Genomic DNA, 15,683 nt, shown 5'->3' on the forward strand with positions numbered 1-15,683 from the left:
TAATGTTCTGATAAACAAGAAGGTGCATATATTTTTTTTATTTAGTGTTTTCATTTTCTTTGGGTAAAGACCCAGTAGTGGAGTTATTGGGTCATGTGGTATTTCTACTTTTAATTTTGTGAGGTAATGCTACATTGTTTTCTACAATGGCTGCACCAGTTTGCATTCCCAACAACAGTGCATGAGGGTTTCTTTTTCTCCATTATCTTCCCAACATTTGCTATTTCTTGTGTGTTTTTTTTTAAAGATTTTATTTATTTATTTGAGAGAGAGAGAATGAGAGATAGAGAGCACGAGAGGGAAGAGGGTCAGAGGGAGAAGCAGACTCCCCGCTGAGCAGGGAGCCCGATGTGGGACTCGATCCCGGGACTCCAGGATCATGACCTGAGCCGAAGGCAGTCGCTTAACCAACTGAGCCACCCAGGCGCCCCTATTTCTTGTGTTTTTGATTTTAGCCATTCTGATAGATGTAAGGTGATATCTCATTGTGGTTTTGATTTGCATTTCCCTGATGATTAGTAACGTTGAGCATCTTTTCATGAGTCTGTTGGATATCTGTATGCCTTCCTTAGAAAAAGGTCTTTTCAAATCCTCTGCCCATTTTTTAATGTGATTATTTGTTTTTACACTGTTGAATTGTACAAGTAATTTATATATTTTGGATATTAACCCCTAATTAGATATATCATTTGCAGATATTTCTTCCATTTATTAGGTCATATTTTTATTTTGTTGATGGTTTTCTTTGCTGTGCAAATGCTTTGTATTTTAGTGTAGTCCCAACAGTTTGTTTTTGTTTTTGTTTCCTTTGCCTCAGGAGAAATATCTAGAAAATGTTGCTAAGGCCAATATCAAAGAGAATACTGCCTATGTTTTCTATTAGGAATTTTATGATTTACATCTCACATTTAGGTCTTTCATCTATTTTGAGTTTATTTTTGTGTATGATGTTAGAAAGTGGTCCAGTTTTTCCAGCATGATTTACTGAAGAAAGTATCTTTTCCCTATTAGATATTCTTGCCTACTTTGTCATAGATTAACTGACTATATATGTGTGGATTTATTTCTGGGTTTTCTATTCTGTTTTATTGATTTATGTGTCTGTTTTTGTGCCAGTACCATACTATATTTTTTTATTATAGCTTTGTAATGAAATCTGGGATTGTAATACTTCCAGCTTTATACTTCGTTCTCAAGATTTCTTTGGCTATTTGGGAGGTTTTGTGGCTCCATACAAATTTTAATATTAATTTTTCTAGTTTTGTGAAAAATGATGTTGGTATTTTGATAGAGATTGCATTAAATCTGCAGTTTGGTTTGGGTAGTATGGACATTTTAACAACTATAATTTTTCTACCTCATGAACATGGAATATCCTTCCATTTGTTTGTGTTGTCTTCAAATTTTTTCATCAGTGTTTTATAGTTTTCAGAGTACAGGTTTTTCACCTCCTTGGTTAAGTTCATTCCTAGATATTTTATTATTTTTTGTGCAGTTTCTTAATTTCTCTTCTTGCCACTTTATTATTAAGCAACACTGTGGAAAGACTCACATGGTAAAAAAAAGGAGTCCTCTTAATAACAACTATGTAAGTGAGTGAACCATCTTGGAAGTAGATCCTCCAACTTCAATCAAGCCTTCTGATAAATGCAGTTCCAGCTGACATCTTGAGAAGAACCTCATGAGAGACCTAGAGGCAGAATCACACAGCTAAGCCACTTTTGAATTCCTGAGCCACAGAAACTGTGAAATAATGTTTGGTTTTTGTACTGCTAAATTTGGGATAAATTGTTATGTAGCCATAGACAGCTAATCAAGGCCTAGAGATCTTGACAAAATAAAAGAAAAGGTGTGGTTCCAGAGCTTAAAGGATAATAGTTGTTTTAATTTAAAGTTTCAGAGGTGAAATGGTTCTCCTAGTAATAAGAAATTCAAGAGTATAGACATTGTTGTGGATGGCTGAAGCGAAGCAGGAGTAAAAGCCACTGGAGATGAGAATATCATGTGTCCACAAGAATATTGGAGTTACCCAGGATGACCAAATAGCATTATATAAAAGCCCTTATAGAATCTTAAAATGTTGGTGCTAGAAATGACATAGCATTGTAAATCATTTAGTCAATCTGATTGGACTTAGTTTCTCAAAGTATAGCCCAAGGAATACCCACATGAGAAACAATTGAGGAACTTTTGCAGAATTCTCTTATATCAGAAAAAAAATGAATACTCATATCCAGGTCTGGTATCCAGGAATCTTCATTTTATCAAATTATCCAGGTAATTATTAAACACACTAGCTTTCAGCACCTCTGGTTTATTTCAACTCCTTTATTTTATGACTTCTCTTTTATTTTTATTTTTTTTTAAAGATTTTTATTTATTTATTTGAGAGAGAGAATGAGAGATAGAGAGCACGAGAGGGAAGAGGGTCAGAGGGAGAAGCAGACTCCCTGCTGAGCAGGGACCCCCAATGTGGGACTCAATCCCGGGACTCCAGGATCATGACCTGAGCCGAAGGCAGTCACTTAACCAACTGAGCCACCCAGGCGCCCACGACTCCTCTTTTAAAGACCAAGATCTTATTTTGCTTCTAATACTTTTCATTACTCAGAGCAGCTATTTGTGCCCAAAGCAATCAGTAGCAATTGGTAAACCTACAATAATAAATCAGAAACTATTTAAATAATATTTAAATTAAATATTTCTTTTTTAAAAAAGATTTTATTTATTTATTTGCGAGAGAGAAAGAGCAGGAGCAGGGGGGAGGGGCAGAGGGAGAAGGAGAAACAGACTCCTCTACTGATCAGGGAGCCCAATGCAGGGCTCAGTCCCAGGACCTGAGATCATAACCTGAGCTGAAGGCAGATGCTTAACTGACTGAGCCATCAAGGCCCCCCTTAAATATTTCTTATAAAAAGAAAATTGAAATTTTATACATATGATCTGGCTCCTGCCTGACTTCTACTACTTTCTGCCTCACTCATGATACTCTAGTGAATTTTTTCCCACCTCAGGGTTTTTGCATTTGTTGCACTTTTCACATAAGTGAATCTGTGAATCTGTGATATTCAGATACATAAGTGGACCCTCTCGTTACTCAAGAAGTTACTCAAGTGTCAGCTCAAGTATCTGCTCCTTGAAGAAGTATTTTCTGTTCTCCCAATCTAGAGTATCTACCACACCAACCTCTCACTCTCTATGGTAGTTAACACTATTTGAAATAATCTTGTTTCTTTTTTTGTTTTCCTGGTCAAAAACTTACACTTAAGTTCAAACAGACCAGGGGTTTTGTCTTCATGTCTGTTTTGTTCATTGTTTCATATCTACCACATAGAACCATAACAGGCGTGAGGCCCTATGGGCAGGAATGGGAGTAGTCAGAACTGAGTGCAGTCAATAAGGAGATATATTATCTATAGAGAATTTAAAACCATTAATAAAACAAGAAAAATCATTCTTCTTTTTATTATTACAATGTACTGGAAATTCTAAGCAATGTTGCTAATAAAATACTCCTCCCTTAGAAAACTTTTTTTTTTTTGGTCTAAGATCTAAACAAATCTTTTGGTTACTATATGTAACCCTCAAATTAGCACATCTTGATAACTTATTCTTTAACAAACATTGTATTCTCCAGTGAAACTTAATTTGGAGAATTCCAAGTTATACAGTTTCCAAAAACATGTTGACTGAGCTATACAAATTCTTTTAGAGAATAAATTCACAAAGTTTCCAAATTGTTGGGGCTCAACTTTGGTGCGGGTTGCATCTCTGCCCCCTGTGGTACTACATATCCTTGCATTTAAACAGATTAGAAATGAACAATGATAGCACAGTGATTGAAAAAGAGAAACAGAATCTGGGTTATTTCAATTCTGCCAATTTATGTGACCATTCGGTGTTTTGTGTGTATGTGTTCAAAATTTAAAACACTGAAATGGAGTGCAAACTTTGAGGTGTAAATTTTGTTTGGAAAAGTGTAACTTTATAAAAAAAATTATTTATTTATTTATTTGACACAGAGAGACAGAGCACAAGCCGGGGGAGGGGCAGAGGGAGAAGCAGACTCCCCACTGAGCAGGGATTCCCCCCTAGGGCTCAATCCCGGGATCCTGGGATCATGACCTGAGCCAAAGGCAGACACTTAACCAACTGAGCCACCCAGGCGCCCCAAAAAGTATAACTTTTAATATATCATGAACTGTTTTACTGAATTTGAATTTTCTGGCATGAAAATTTAGATGAGGTTGCTAATCAAACAGAAAAATATGTGCAAACAGCCAGAATTAGCCTTGAGCAGCACACAGTGAAAAACAGTCTTAAACTGTTCCTTAAAAATTGGGACACAGAAAATGTGAAGAAAGTAATTTACTATGCAACAATACAGTGTAAGGAAATAGACATTACATAGAAAAGATGATCACATTTAAAAAAAATAATAGCAGGAGAAATGACAAAAGATGATTGTGTGACATTACCAGAAGAAACCAAAAGGGCATTATATAAATGCCTTGATAGTTTGCAGAAAGCACTGGACACTTGTTCTAAAGCAATGGATCAAATGATGTCAAAGTTCCCTCTCATTCAGACGTTTTTCACTGATTTCTACAGAACTTCTGAAGTTTTTACCTAGTAGTATAGAAATGTATAATTAATTTTCTGATGAAGATATTTAGTTGAAATTTTCAACTGTGGAAAATCTGAATGCCACTGGATTGGATGCTGAATAAACTAACACATGGATGGTATTGTAATTCATGGAAGTTCTGTGAAAGAAAATTATTATAATTCTCTTCCAAACTTATTCACAATTTTGTGCTCGCTTCAGCAGCACATATACAAACTTATTCACAATTTTAAGATTTTTTTATTTGTGTATATGTTGCTTTACACGAAATAAACTTTATATATAGGTTTAAGTTCTTTCTCTTTTAAAAACATATATTAATGCAATTAGAAAACATTGATCCATTACTTTTCTCCTTTTCTGTACTGCACTATTTTCTGTTTTATTTTTATGATAGATATGAATTTCAATAAAAGAAAAAATTCAGTGTCTTTTATGGCCATTATTATTAGTTTAATTTCACCCTTATTTCTTTAAAATATTTATTATAATATTTAATATTTATAAATAATAGTTATAATATTTAATATTTATTTGATAAATATTTAATATTTTTGAATATAGTTGATACACAATGTTACATTAATTTCAGGTGTACGACATAGTGCCTCAATAACTCTATACATCATGCTGTGCTCACCACAAGTGTAGTACCATCTGTCACTATAAAACGCTATTACAATACCACTGACTGTATTCCCTGCGCTGTACCTTTTGTTATCCTGACTTATTTTTCCATAACTGGAAGTCTCTATCTTCCTTCACTCATTTTGCTCATCCCCACCCCTCCCTTCTGGCAGCCATTAATTTGTCCTTTGTATTAATAAGTCTCTTTCTGCTTTTTCTTTGTTTATTCATTTGTTTTGTTATTTAGTTTCCATATATAAGTGAAACCATATGGTATTTGTTTTTCTGTGTCTGACATATTTTATTTAGCATAATACCCTCTAAACCCATCCATGTTTTTGCAAATGGCAATATCTTATCCTTTTTTATGGCTGAATAGCCAAGATATGGAAGCAACCTAAGTGTCCATTGATAGATGAATGGATAAAAAAGATGTGGTATATATTATACAATAAAATATTACTCAGTCATCATTATTTCTCAAAACAATTTTGTCATATAGAGGAGAAAGCTGTTAAAAAATGATTTGCTTAGAGTGTCAAATATGTTAGATATGTTACTGATGCCTGGTATATAGTTTGCACTTAAATATTTGTTGAATGAATAAATGAATTAATATTGGCTATGCTGATGGTCAGATTATGAGCATTTTCTTTCCTTAAAATCATTCATTGGAGGCCTAGGGAATATCTTGCTCCCTGTTGAGTAGATTGCACCTATTCAACGCATATTCTCCTTACAGCACCAAAATAATCCTTTTAAAATCTAGCTTAGATCATGCCACATCTTTGCTCAAAACCCTCCATTGACTCCACCCCCCATTCAGAATCAAATCCGGTCTGTATGGTGGTACAAAAAGCCCCTACATAGCCTCTTATTTCATTCCTTTTGGACTTCTCACTCCAGCCACATCAGCCATTTTTCATTGTTGTTCTTTCTACATCAGATAGCCTTTCCCTAACCTATTTAAACAAGTAAATTCTCACCTTATCTCCATACTGTTTTATTTTCCTTCATAGCATTTGGCACTTCGTAACATTTGTTTGTCTTTTCCTTTTGGAAACATAAGCTCGTTGAGGGTGAAGACATTGTATTGTTCTGTATGTTGAACAAGTGCCTGGCATATAGGACGGTCAGAGTGACAGTCTTAAAATGTATGAATTTGACCATTTATCACAGAGGTAAGATGTTCTTTTAGTGATTGATAAAATACAAGAAATTTTCAACTTTTCATGTGTTTGGGGGTCCTGCTCCTGGGGTCCCAGAGAATGTATCCTTTAACATTTACCGAGGTCAAAATGACTCTGCAAAACTTCAAAGTATGGACTTTCTTTCTGCGCCAGGCACATATTGTACATGTGCTTTATTTAAAAAAATAGCCAAAAAAGAGCATTCCAAACATAAAGATAAGAAAAAAGAAAAAAAAATCTCCCTGGTTCCCATAAAATTAAAGTCATACAGCCTTGCACATATTAAAAACCTAAGATAAAGTCTTTAACGTTCTGGAATGTCCTTCCTCAGGATGATTTGTAACTTTTTATGAAAAAAAATATATATATATAAAACCCTGGACCAAATGTTCCTTCCCAGGAGCACTCCTTTCTTTGTGAAGATTGTGTTTCCGGGCAACTGTATTCACTTGGGCTTGAATAAAACTCTTTTCCTTTCTCTTTAAAATTTTAAGAAAGCTTTGTTCAATCTGCCTGGACCTGACTATATAGTTATTTATTAATGCAGCTGGACTTGGATTTTAGATCCTTACCTAGACAAATCACATATGTCCGAAACAATGAAAATAGTGCAAACTTTTGCACCCAGCAAAACAGCTTTCAACTGGATTATGGAAAGTATTCTGAAAGGCTTTATGGAGGATAGGAACAGTCAGTCACGAGGATGAACAGTTTTACCGAGAGACAGCCGGCTAGCTGTAGCAGCTTCCCAAAGCCGCACTAGGAGAGTGGAGAAAGGGCGGAGCCAGCAGACAAGGACGTAACCAGGCGGGGCTGGTGAGGTGAGCCGAGTTGAGCTGTTTTGTCCCTCTCTGCCCACCATATGGTGAAAAACTCAGACGGAGAAGGTCACAGATATGGCGGCTGTTAGGGTAAGTTTAAAAAAAAAAAAACAAAACCTTCCTTAGTTTCTGGGTGCAGATAGCATTCTAGTAACTATAGAAGGGATCTTCCTAATTTCAGAAGGGAGCCCCACAGCAAGAGGCGGGGTGGAGGTGGGGTTGTGAGAGAACTGACAAGGCCAGGGAATCTTAAAACGTTTGCAGCCTCCAAACACCGACCTCTCCGCCTTGGATTTCCTGAGCCTGGGACAGTACTCTCTCCTCCGTCCCCTGCAGTTAACTGTTTATACAGCGGCATCGTGAAAACTGGGGAACGGCTGGGTGAAAAAGGCTGGCTTGGCGACAAGCAGCAGCAGACTTGTGGGTCTTGAACTGAAACAAAGAGTAAAAAATCCTGGGCATTCGACTGGGCGCACAGGGCGGAGTCTCATGACCCTTTGAAAGACTTTGTTCAAACATTTGGAGGTGAAATAGACTAGGATAGAGACATCTCAGAGTTTCTACGCAGTGCGCGGTGTTTGTATTCACTGTTGTTCCTTTCCGGGTTTGAATAATAGGTTACCTAAGTTTCTTTTGAGTTCTGTAATGGGAAAAGATGCCTTTATTTAGAAATCTAAGTACCGGAAGTGACTCAGCTGGCTGCTGGCTGCTGTTCCCTAAGTAGGTTTCAATATTAGTAGTAGACAAATATCTACAGGTGGGTATTTGTAGCGGGTTTTAAGTGTAAAATGCACTGCTTGCAGAAGATACAAATATGAATAATTCAGTTCAGCCAAAGTTTAAGGTGACTCAGTATCCATCTTGATTGACCATTCTTCATTTCAGCATTTCTGATTCTCATCTCATAATTTATCGGAATTATCATAATAGCCTTGTCACTGGACTCGCAGTCTCTAGCCTAGCTCTCGTGGAATCCATTTTCCCTTAACTGCCAGAGTACTGATCGTAAAATGCAAATCTGATTATACCCCTTTCCTACTTAAAAACTTTTATTGGCACTCATCATCTGCCCTCTGGGGTCAGGTCAGACTCCTGTGTCTACAACACCCAACCCTGCCTTGGCTTTTCAGCTTCATCTATTGTTTCTTAGGAAATTTTTTAACGTCTGTACTCCAAGTCTTTACCCCTGCTATTTCTCTGGACCTGATGGGAAACATCCTCATCTAGTTAGTTCCTATTTAAGTCTATTCGTTCATTTAACAGCTATTTGTGTACTGCCTCCTCATATACTAAGCACAAAATGCGTTTTCCAAGATAGTGTTCCCTACTTCCCCAATCTAATATAAATAACTCCTTTTTGTGCTTCCAGAGGACCCTGGGCATACTTTTACCTTAGGACTTATCACATTTCAAATAATAGACTACTTGCCTGTTCTACCCTCTTATAAGCTGCTTGAAGACAGTAATTATGATATTAATTTTTGTATCCCTAGCACAGGTATGACTTACATTAGGTACTCAATAAAAGCTACAGGAATAAATATATGCCAGGCAATGAAGTAGTGTACTCTGATTCAGAGCAAGAAAAGTGCCTTGCCTCAGGAGAAGTACAAAGTGATCTGAGGGTTCAAAAGAGAGAACTCAAACCTGGTTGAGGAGAATAAAGAACGACTTCATGGAGGCGGTGCAGAGACAGAAGGAATAGTCAGTGGTGAAAAGCAAACCAGAATAGAGTGTTGTCACTGAAGCCTAGAGGAGAGAGTTGAACAGTCTTTTGATTTAGCCATTAATAAGTCACTGGAAGCTACCATTTGTTAAGTGCTTACTACAAGATCAGGTACCATGCAAAAGTACTTTACATATGTTATTTCACTTAAATCTCGAGACAACTTTATCTTGTAGTTATTATGATCACCGTTTTACAAACGAAAAACTAAGGTTGAGAGAAGTCAAGTAAATTGCCCCAAATCATAATGCTAATAAGAGCTGAAGTGAGAAAAACCAGTATCAATAAAATGATAGAGGGAGAACCTAGATTGTAAGGGGTTAAGGAAAGGCTAAGGGGTGGGAAACTGGCCTTAATTTAGCACTTACTTTGGCCAGCTGCTCTACATGTATTATTTCATTTTAGTCCTTTTGATGACCCTAAGAAATGGGGTAGTATCCCCATTTTATTTATGAAAAAACAGGCTTAGAAAAAGTGCTTGCTCCAGGTCATATTGCTGCCAAGTGGCAGAGTCAGGTTCAAATGCAGGTATATTTGGCTCCAAAGTCCATGATCCTTCCATTACTCCTTGCTTCTGAAAGGAAGGGTACATTACTCTTTGGAAAAGTGTGTGGTAAAAGGAAGGAAATAAATCTTGAGATACAGGTAACAAATTCCAGAAAAGGTGTCTTTTCATTTAAAATAGTCATGAGACTGTCAATTATATCTTGATAAAACTGGAAAAACAAAGTCAGGAGGCCTGAGCCGGTTTGGTGACAAGGCAAAATGTGCCAAAAACTAGTATAGAGGTGGGATGCATGGGTGGCTCAGTCGGTGAGGTGTCTGCCTTTGGCCCAGGTCATGATCCCAGGACCCTGGGATCGAGTCCCACATCAGGCTCCTTGCTCAGAGGGGAGCCTGCTTCTCCCTCTGCCTACTGCTCTCCATGCTTGTGCTCTCTTTCTCTCTGATAGATAAGTAAAATCTTAAAACTGATATAGAGGAAAGATAATAATTGTTATCACAGCTAGCTATTAAGTTATTAAACATTTACTGTGCTAGGCATTTTTGCTGAGCATTTTACGTGCATTTTCTCATTTATGCTTCACAGTGGCCCTATGAGTAGGTAGTTATCAGCATTTTACAGGTAAGGAAACTGAAGCTTAGAAAGTTTGAATAACTTGCCCACAGTCACATGGTAGCAAGCAGTAGAGCTGGATCTGAAATTACATGGTCTGAGTCCCGATTATGAGGCTTAAGTTTGAGGAAGCATTTGTGAAGCCAAGGTACCAAAAGGGTGATCTGTGTTCATTTTGAAGCCCCAGAGTTTAATAACAAAGTGTAAGATAGAGGGGATCCCAGCAAGTTGGCAGAAAACTCTAAAAAATATTACATAAATCTTGAAATAGAGCTTGTTGAGCAGATATGATAGTGGAACACTGACGTGGAATTACCCTCAAGGAATAAGGACTATGTTGATTTTTCCTCCTGACTTCTTGAATCAGAAAGAATGGCTTGAGGGCTGGCCTTCATTTAAAAGGTTTGGTAGGAGAGGCACCTGGGTTGTGCAGTCGGTTAAACCTCTCTTAGTTTCGCTCTGTGCCGAGTGCAGAGTCGGCTAAAATTTCTCTCTCTCTCTCTCCTTCTGCCCCTCCCCACCTCCCTCTCAAATAAATAAATCTTTTAAAAAAAAGGACTGGGAAGAATATAGTAGTGTTAGACAAACGCCAAGTTTCTTTCATGCCAGAGGTTGAGTGAATTTGAGGAAAATGTGAGTCTCGAAAGAAAATTTATGATAAAATACTTATTATTAAAATGTGGGGGCACCTGGGTGGCTCAATTGGTTAAGCATCTGTCTTTGGCTCAGGTCATGATCTCAGGGTCCTGGGATAGAGCCCTGCATTGGACTCCCTGCTCAGTGGGGAGTCTGCTTCTCCCTCTCCCTCTGTCCCTCCTGCTCATTCTCTCTCTCTCTCTCTCTCTCTTAAATAATAAATAAAATCTTTAAAAAAAGAAAAAACTAAATATGGCTACCATTTATTGAGCACTTCCTGTGTGTCTGACACTGTGCCAAGCTGTTGATGCACATCATTTCATTCTTATGAAAGGTTTTCGAATGTAGGTAATTTTATTAGCTCAAAGAACAGGAGTAGAGCAGAAAGAAAATCAAAGGTGTAACAGGAGGTTGTAGTTAGAAAAAAGCTTGTTCAATGTATGATTTTAGCTATTAGCAAGTTCTGGGTAATGGTAAGTTCAGAGTATACTCATGGAGTGGATAGCCACAGTGGAGTGAATATGAAGGTCTATGGAGGTAAGGTAAAAGGGTGAGAGGAGGCTTTTGGGTGGTTTGTCCACAAGCATATTAAAGTCGTTCTTAGTTAAAGCAGGATTTAGAGTATAGAAGACTGCTAACCAGGATTCTAACTCTTTGATGTGATGCAGTGACCAGGAGGCAGGTAGATGATAGTGCTAAGAATGAATAGATAGATGGTATAAACTTCAAAGTAGCAGAGTTACTTTTATTTCTTTTATATAAACTTTTTTTTAATTGAAGTATAGCATATATCCAGCAAAGTACACAAGTCATAAACAGCTTGGTAAATTTTCATAAAATGATCATGTTTATTGAATCAGAACCCAAATTAAAAAAAAAAAAAGAGCATTACCAACAGCCCAGAAACCTTTCCTTCTGTTCCCCTACATTGTTATCCTCCACCATAGATTATTTTTGCTTATTTTTGAGCTTCAGATAAATGGAATGGTGCAGTATATACTGTGTTATGTCTGGCTTCTTTCACCCAATATTATGTTTCTGAGATTCAGCCATTATGCATGTAACACTAATTCATTTTTATTACTGTATGACATTTAAGAAGGTGAATGTATCATGATTTATTTATCCATTCTACTCTTGATGAACATTTGAATTATCTTCAGTTTTGAGCTATTACACAAATAATGACCCTGTGAACATTCTTCTGTATGTCTTTTTGGTGCACATAAATGTACATTTCTATTGTGTATACACCTAGGAGTGGGATTGCCAGGTCATAGGGCATGTAGCTTTGGTAGATACTGCCAAATAGTTTTTCAAAGTGGTTATACCAATTTACATTCCATTCAAGAGAGTTCTAGTTGTTCTACTTCCTCACTAATAAGAACAGAGGTTTTTACCTAAGGGTGAAGAAGTAATAGCTTAGAAGTAGCATTGAATATCAGGAAGAAGAAAATTAACCTCCTTTCCCTGAGACACTTTGAATAGCCTCGTCTTCAGGATTATAAGGGAAGTAGAGACCTCACAGAACAGTCATGTTTCATTTCAGGCAAGGAGAGGGGAGGGTAGAACAATGCAAGGACTTTTGGAGTTTTGAGGAATAGCAGAAAGTTTGGTCAGTGGAGAGAAAATACAGAGCGCTGTAGAAATTAGAATACAGGAGATAATACATGACTGGGATTATATTTTGGGGCTTGGGCCAAGGATGGTGGATATGGAGAGGAACATGGACATCATAGGACTTAAGGTTTTAAAATCCTTGATAATACCAGCTGCATATTCCTTTGTGTCAATTTTAGTCCTTGTCTGTTTCCTTTCCTTGTTTCATGTAAGTTATACCAGAAAATAGAACCTAACAAAGTGAAATTTGTTAAGTTGGAAAGACTGGTGTTTATCATTAGCAAAATCAGTGTTCCTATTTCCACTTAGCATTGTTGAACATGTTTATTTTCAGTGCAACTTTGAAAGTTAAGCTTTGAAACCCTTAGCCTATTTAACTATGTTTGGTATAGGTTCCAGGATATCACTTTATGCCATAAAGTGAAAGTGATGTGTGCGTTGCCTCCTCCCACACCCACATGACTGACTTCCCTGTAATGCCATCCTCACAGATGGTGGTTAGGTGTTCTGTGAACGTCATTGGATATGGAAATAAAATATTGCTTGTCATGTATCCTAAGGTTATAGAGAACTATGGCATGTTCAACTTATCTTAAGCAGTGTTTTAATGAAAGGATGCATAGTTTAGCAAGAAGGCCTAGGAAAGTGTCTCACCAGCCAAACAAACCTCAAGAAGAACCATTCAGAATATCATAGCAACTCTGGTAGTTACCAATCTCATGACTGGACTGTTCTGTTTCTGCTAACTCTACATGTTTTATATCAAGACTTTCCTAGAGAAAGGATTTGATTGGGTTGGCTAGACACTAACCACTACAAAGTACCCCTGTTGGGCAGAAATTGCACCTCAGGCCCCTTTATAAGACAGCCTCTAGTTGGCTGCCTTTGGCTCAGGTTCCAATCCCTAGTCTAGTCAGTTTTGGCCAGGGCATCAGTCCTGTAGTTCAAAGCATAGCAACCTATGTTAGGAATCATAGAAGGGAACACTATAATTGTCAGAAGCTCTGAAGCTTCTTAGAAGGGCCAAGGCAATGGACGGATATACTTTTGGGGTTCATGGTCTGTCTGGTATAAATTTACTTTTTTTGAATACTTTCCGGAAGTAAGTAGTAAAGTTGTTGAAATATGGTAGAACATTTTTAGAATTGCTATTAAAACCTAACTTATTAACCTCTTGTAATTTAAATTGGGAAATTGGTTTCTCAAGGATAAAAAACAGCAAGATGGTGGAGGGTTTGAATGCTAGGATATGTTGGAATTTTATTTTGAAGGTAGTAGAGAGCCATTGAAATAAATCCAAAATTATTTATGATTTTTAAATTTAATGTAAAATATTACAGTTATCAAAAAGGCATTAATGAACACTGTAAATGTAGGTGAAACCTCCTGTGTATCCCTCCAACTCTGATTGCATTCCCCTTGCTTCCTAAACCCCCCATAGCTATTTTCCTGACTTGTATTTAATATTGCTATGTGTGTTTTGAGACTTTTACTCTATATACATGGATTACTAAACTTTATACACTGTTGTTTTGTGTGCTTTTAAGCTTTATATAAATTTTATTTATGCAGTATCTATTCTGCCACGTGTTTTTATCAAGTAGCAGTTTGTGATACATACGTTTTTATGTGTAGCTGTAGTTCATTTATTTTCATGTGCATAGTATTCTATTATTCGAATATAACACATTTATTTCTTCATTCTCTTGATACTGTAGTCACTTTTTTCTATTACAAATAATGCTATTATGAACTATAATATGCAAATCTCCTTCGACCCATGTGAGTTTCCCTGCTATACCATAGACTAGCTGTATGACTTGGGGCAAATCACTTAACCTGTGGAAACCTCAGTTTTCTTATCTGAACCCTTAGGATAAGAATAGTACTTATCCCCTAGAGTTTTATACTAGGAAATACTAAGTAGATAGTATATTATGTGCACAACACTATGCATGGGTTATAGCAGACATCCAATAATTTCTAGCTCCTATTATTCTCAGTGTTTAAAATAATATATTCCCAGCACTTAGTGTAATGCCATTATTTCTTCTGACCTTTAGATCCCAATTTAAGTCACACCTCATTCAGGCCAGTGGATTGATAACTTGTGAGTATCAGTAGTCTCAAGCAAGTAGAATAGAAATTTGTTGTGTTAACATGATCAATTGTTTATTGAAATGAATATTTATACACAGCCTTGTTTCTTCTTAGACTTATTTTGATTTCTTTCAGACTCTTGATGCTTATTCATGATACTTTTAATGATAAATAATTTTGAAAAAGTATAAAATGTAATGTGCTTTTTTGGTTACCATACCCTTTATGTATAAAATGTTCTTTCTCTCTTCATCGTTCAAACCGTAAGCCAATAAACAAGAAATTTGAATGGAGAGAGTATTGCAGAGATTGTTTAGTCAAAAACTGTCATGTGAAACATAAAATAATTTTTATGACTTAAGAAAGGTTTCTTTAAGAATAACCCTAATTGAGGGCGCCTGGGTGGCTCAGTTGATTAAGCATCAACTCTTGATTTCAGCTCAGGTCATGATCTCAGGGTTGTGGTATTGAGCCCCATATCAGGCTCCGTGCTCAGTAGCGAGTCTGCTGGAGATTCTCTCCCTCTCCCTCTCCCCCTTCCCCTCACACACTCACTTGCTCTCTGTCTCTCAAAGAAATAAATCTTAAAAAAAAAGGAATAACCCTAATTGAAGGGGGTAAAATTCTAGTAGAGTAGGAATGAGAGTACCATTTCCATTGATCTATGAACCCTAACGGATAAAGAGTGTAATTAAGGCGTAATAGAGTCTCAAACCTTTGAATATTGAGATGGAAAGGCTTTGTAGTTTGTTGCTGTTTTACACCTATAGTTTTTTCACAGGCACTTTATTTTTTTGTCTTTTCAAGTTTTTATTTAAATTACAGTTAGTTAGCATACAGTATAATTTTAGTTTCAGGTGTACAATATAGTGATTCATTACTTCCATACAAGACCTGGTGCTCATCAAAACAACTGCAATCCTTAATCGCCATCATCTGTTTAACCTATCCCCCTACCCGCGTCCCCTCTGGTAACCATCAGTTTGTTCTTTGTAGTTAAAAGTTTGTTTTTGATTTGCCTTTCTCTCTCTCTTTTTTTTCCCTTGTGCTCTTTGTTTTGTTTGTTAAAATCCACATATAAGTGAAATCATATGGTATGTGTCTTTTTCTGACTGACTTATTGGTCGCTTAGCATAATACTCTCTAGCTCCACCCATGTCTTTGCAAAGGGCAAGATCTCATTCTTTTTTACGACTGAGTAATATTCCATTACACACAC

General features: G+C 36.8%; 1 protein-coding gene and 1 long non-coding RNA gene across 3 annotated transcripts in view; both read left to right on the forward strand.

Moving 5' to 3' along the window:
* Positions 1-15,683, forward strand: part of LOC141370610 (uncharacterized) — a 202,930-nt gene that overhangs the window by 10,084 nt on the left and 177,163 nt on the right. The gene's annotated exons all lie outside the window — the stretch shown is intronic.
* Positions 7,222-15,683, forward strand: part of APOOL (apolipoprotein O like) — a 138,162-nt gene continuing 129,700 nt past the window's right edge. The window contains exon 1 of one of the 2 annotated variants that reach the window (XM_025879346.2): positions 7,222-7,355. In XM_025879346.2, coding sequence (XP_025735131.1) covers positions 7,341-7,355 — 15 coding nt within the window. In that variant the 5' untranslated portion in view covers positions 7,222-7,340. The remainder of the gene's footprint in view (positions 7,356-15,683) is intronic. The other variant, XM_025879422.2, reaches the window with a different exon arrangement.

The sequence above is a fragment of the Callorhinus ursinus genome, unplaced genomic scaffold, assembly GCF_003265705.2.
Source record: "Callorhinus ursinus isolate GAN/ISIS: 27379988/994484 unplaced genomic scaffold, GSC_fseal_2.0 scaffold40, whole genome shotgun sequence".
Lineage (NCBI taxonomy): Eukaryota > Metazoa > Chordata > Mammalia > Carnivora > Otariidae > Callorhinus > Callorhinus ursinus.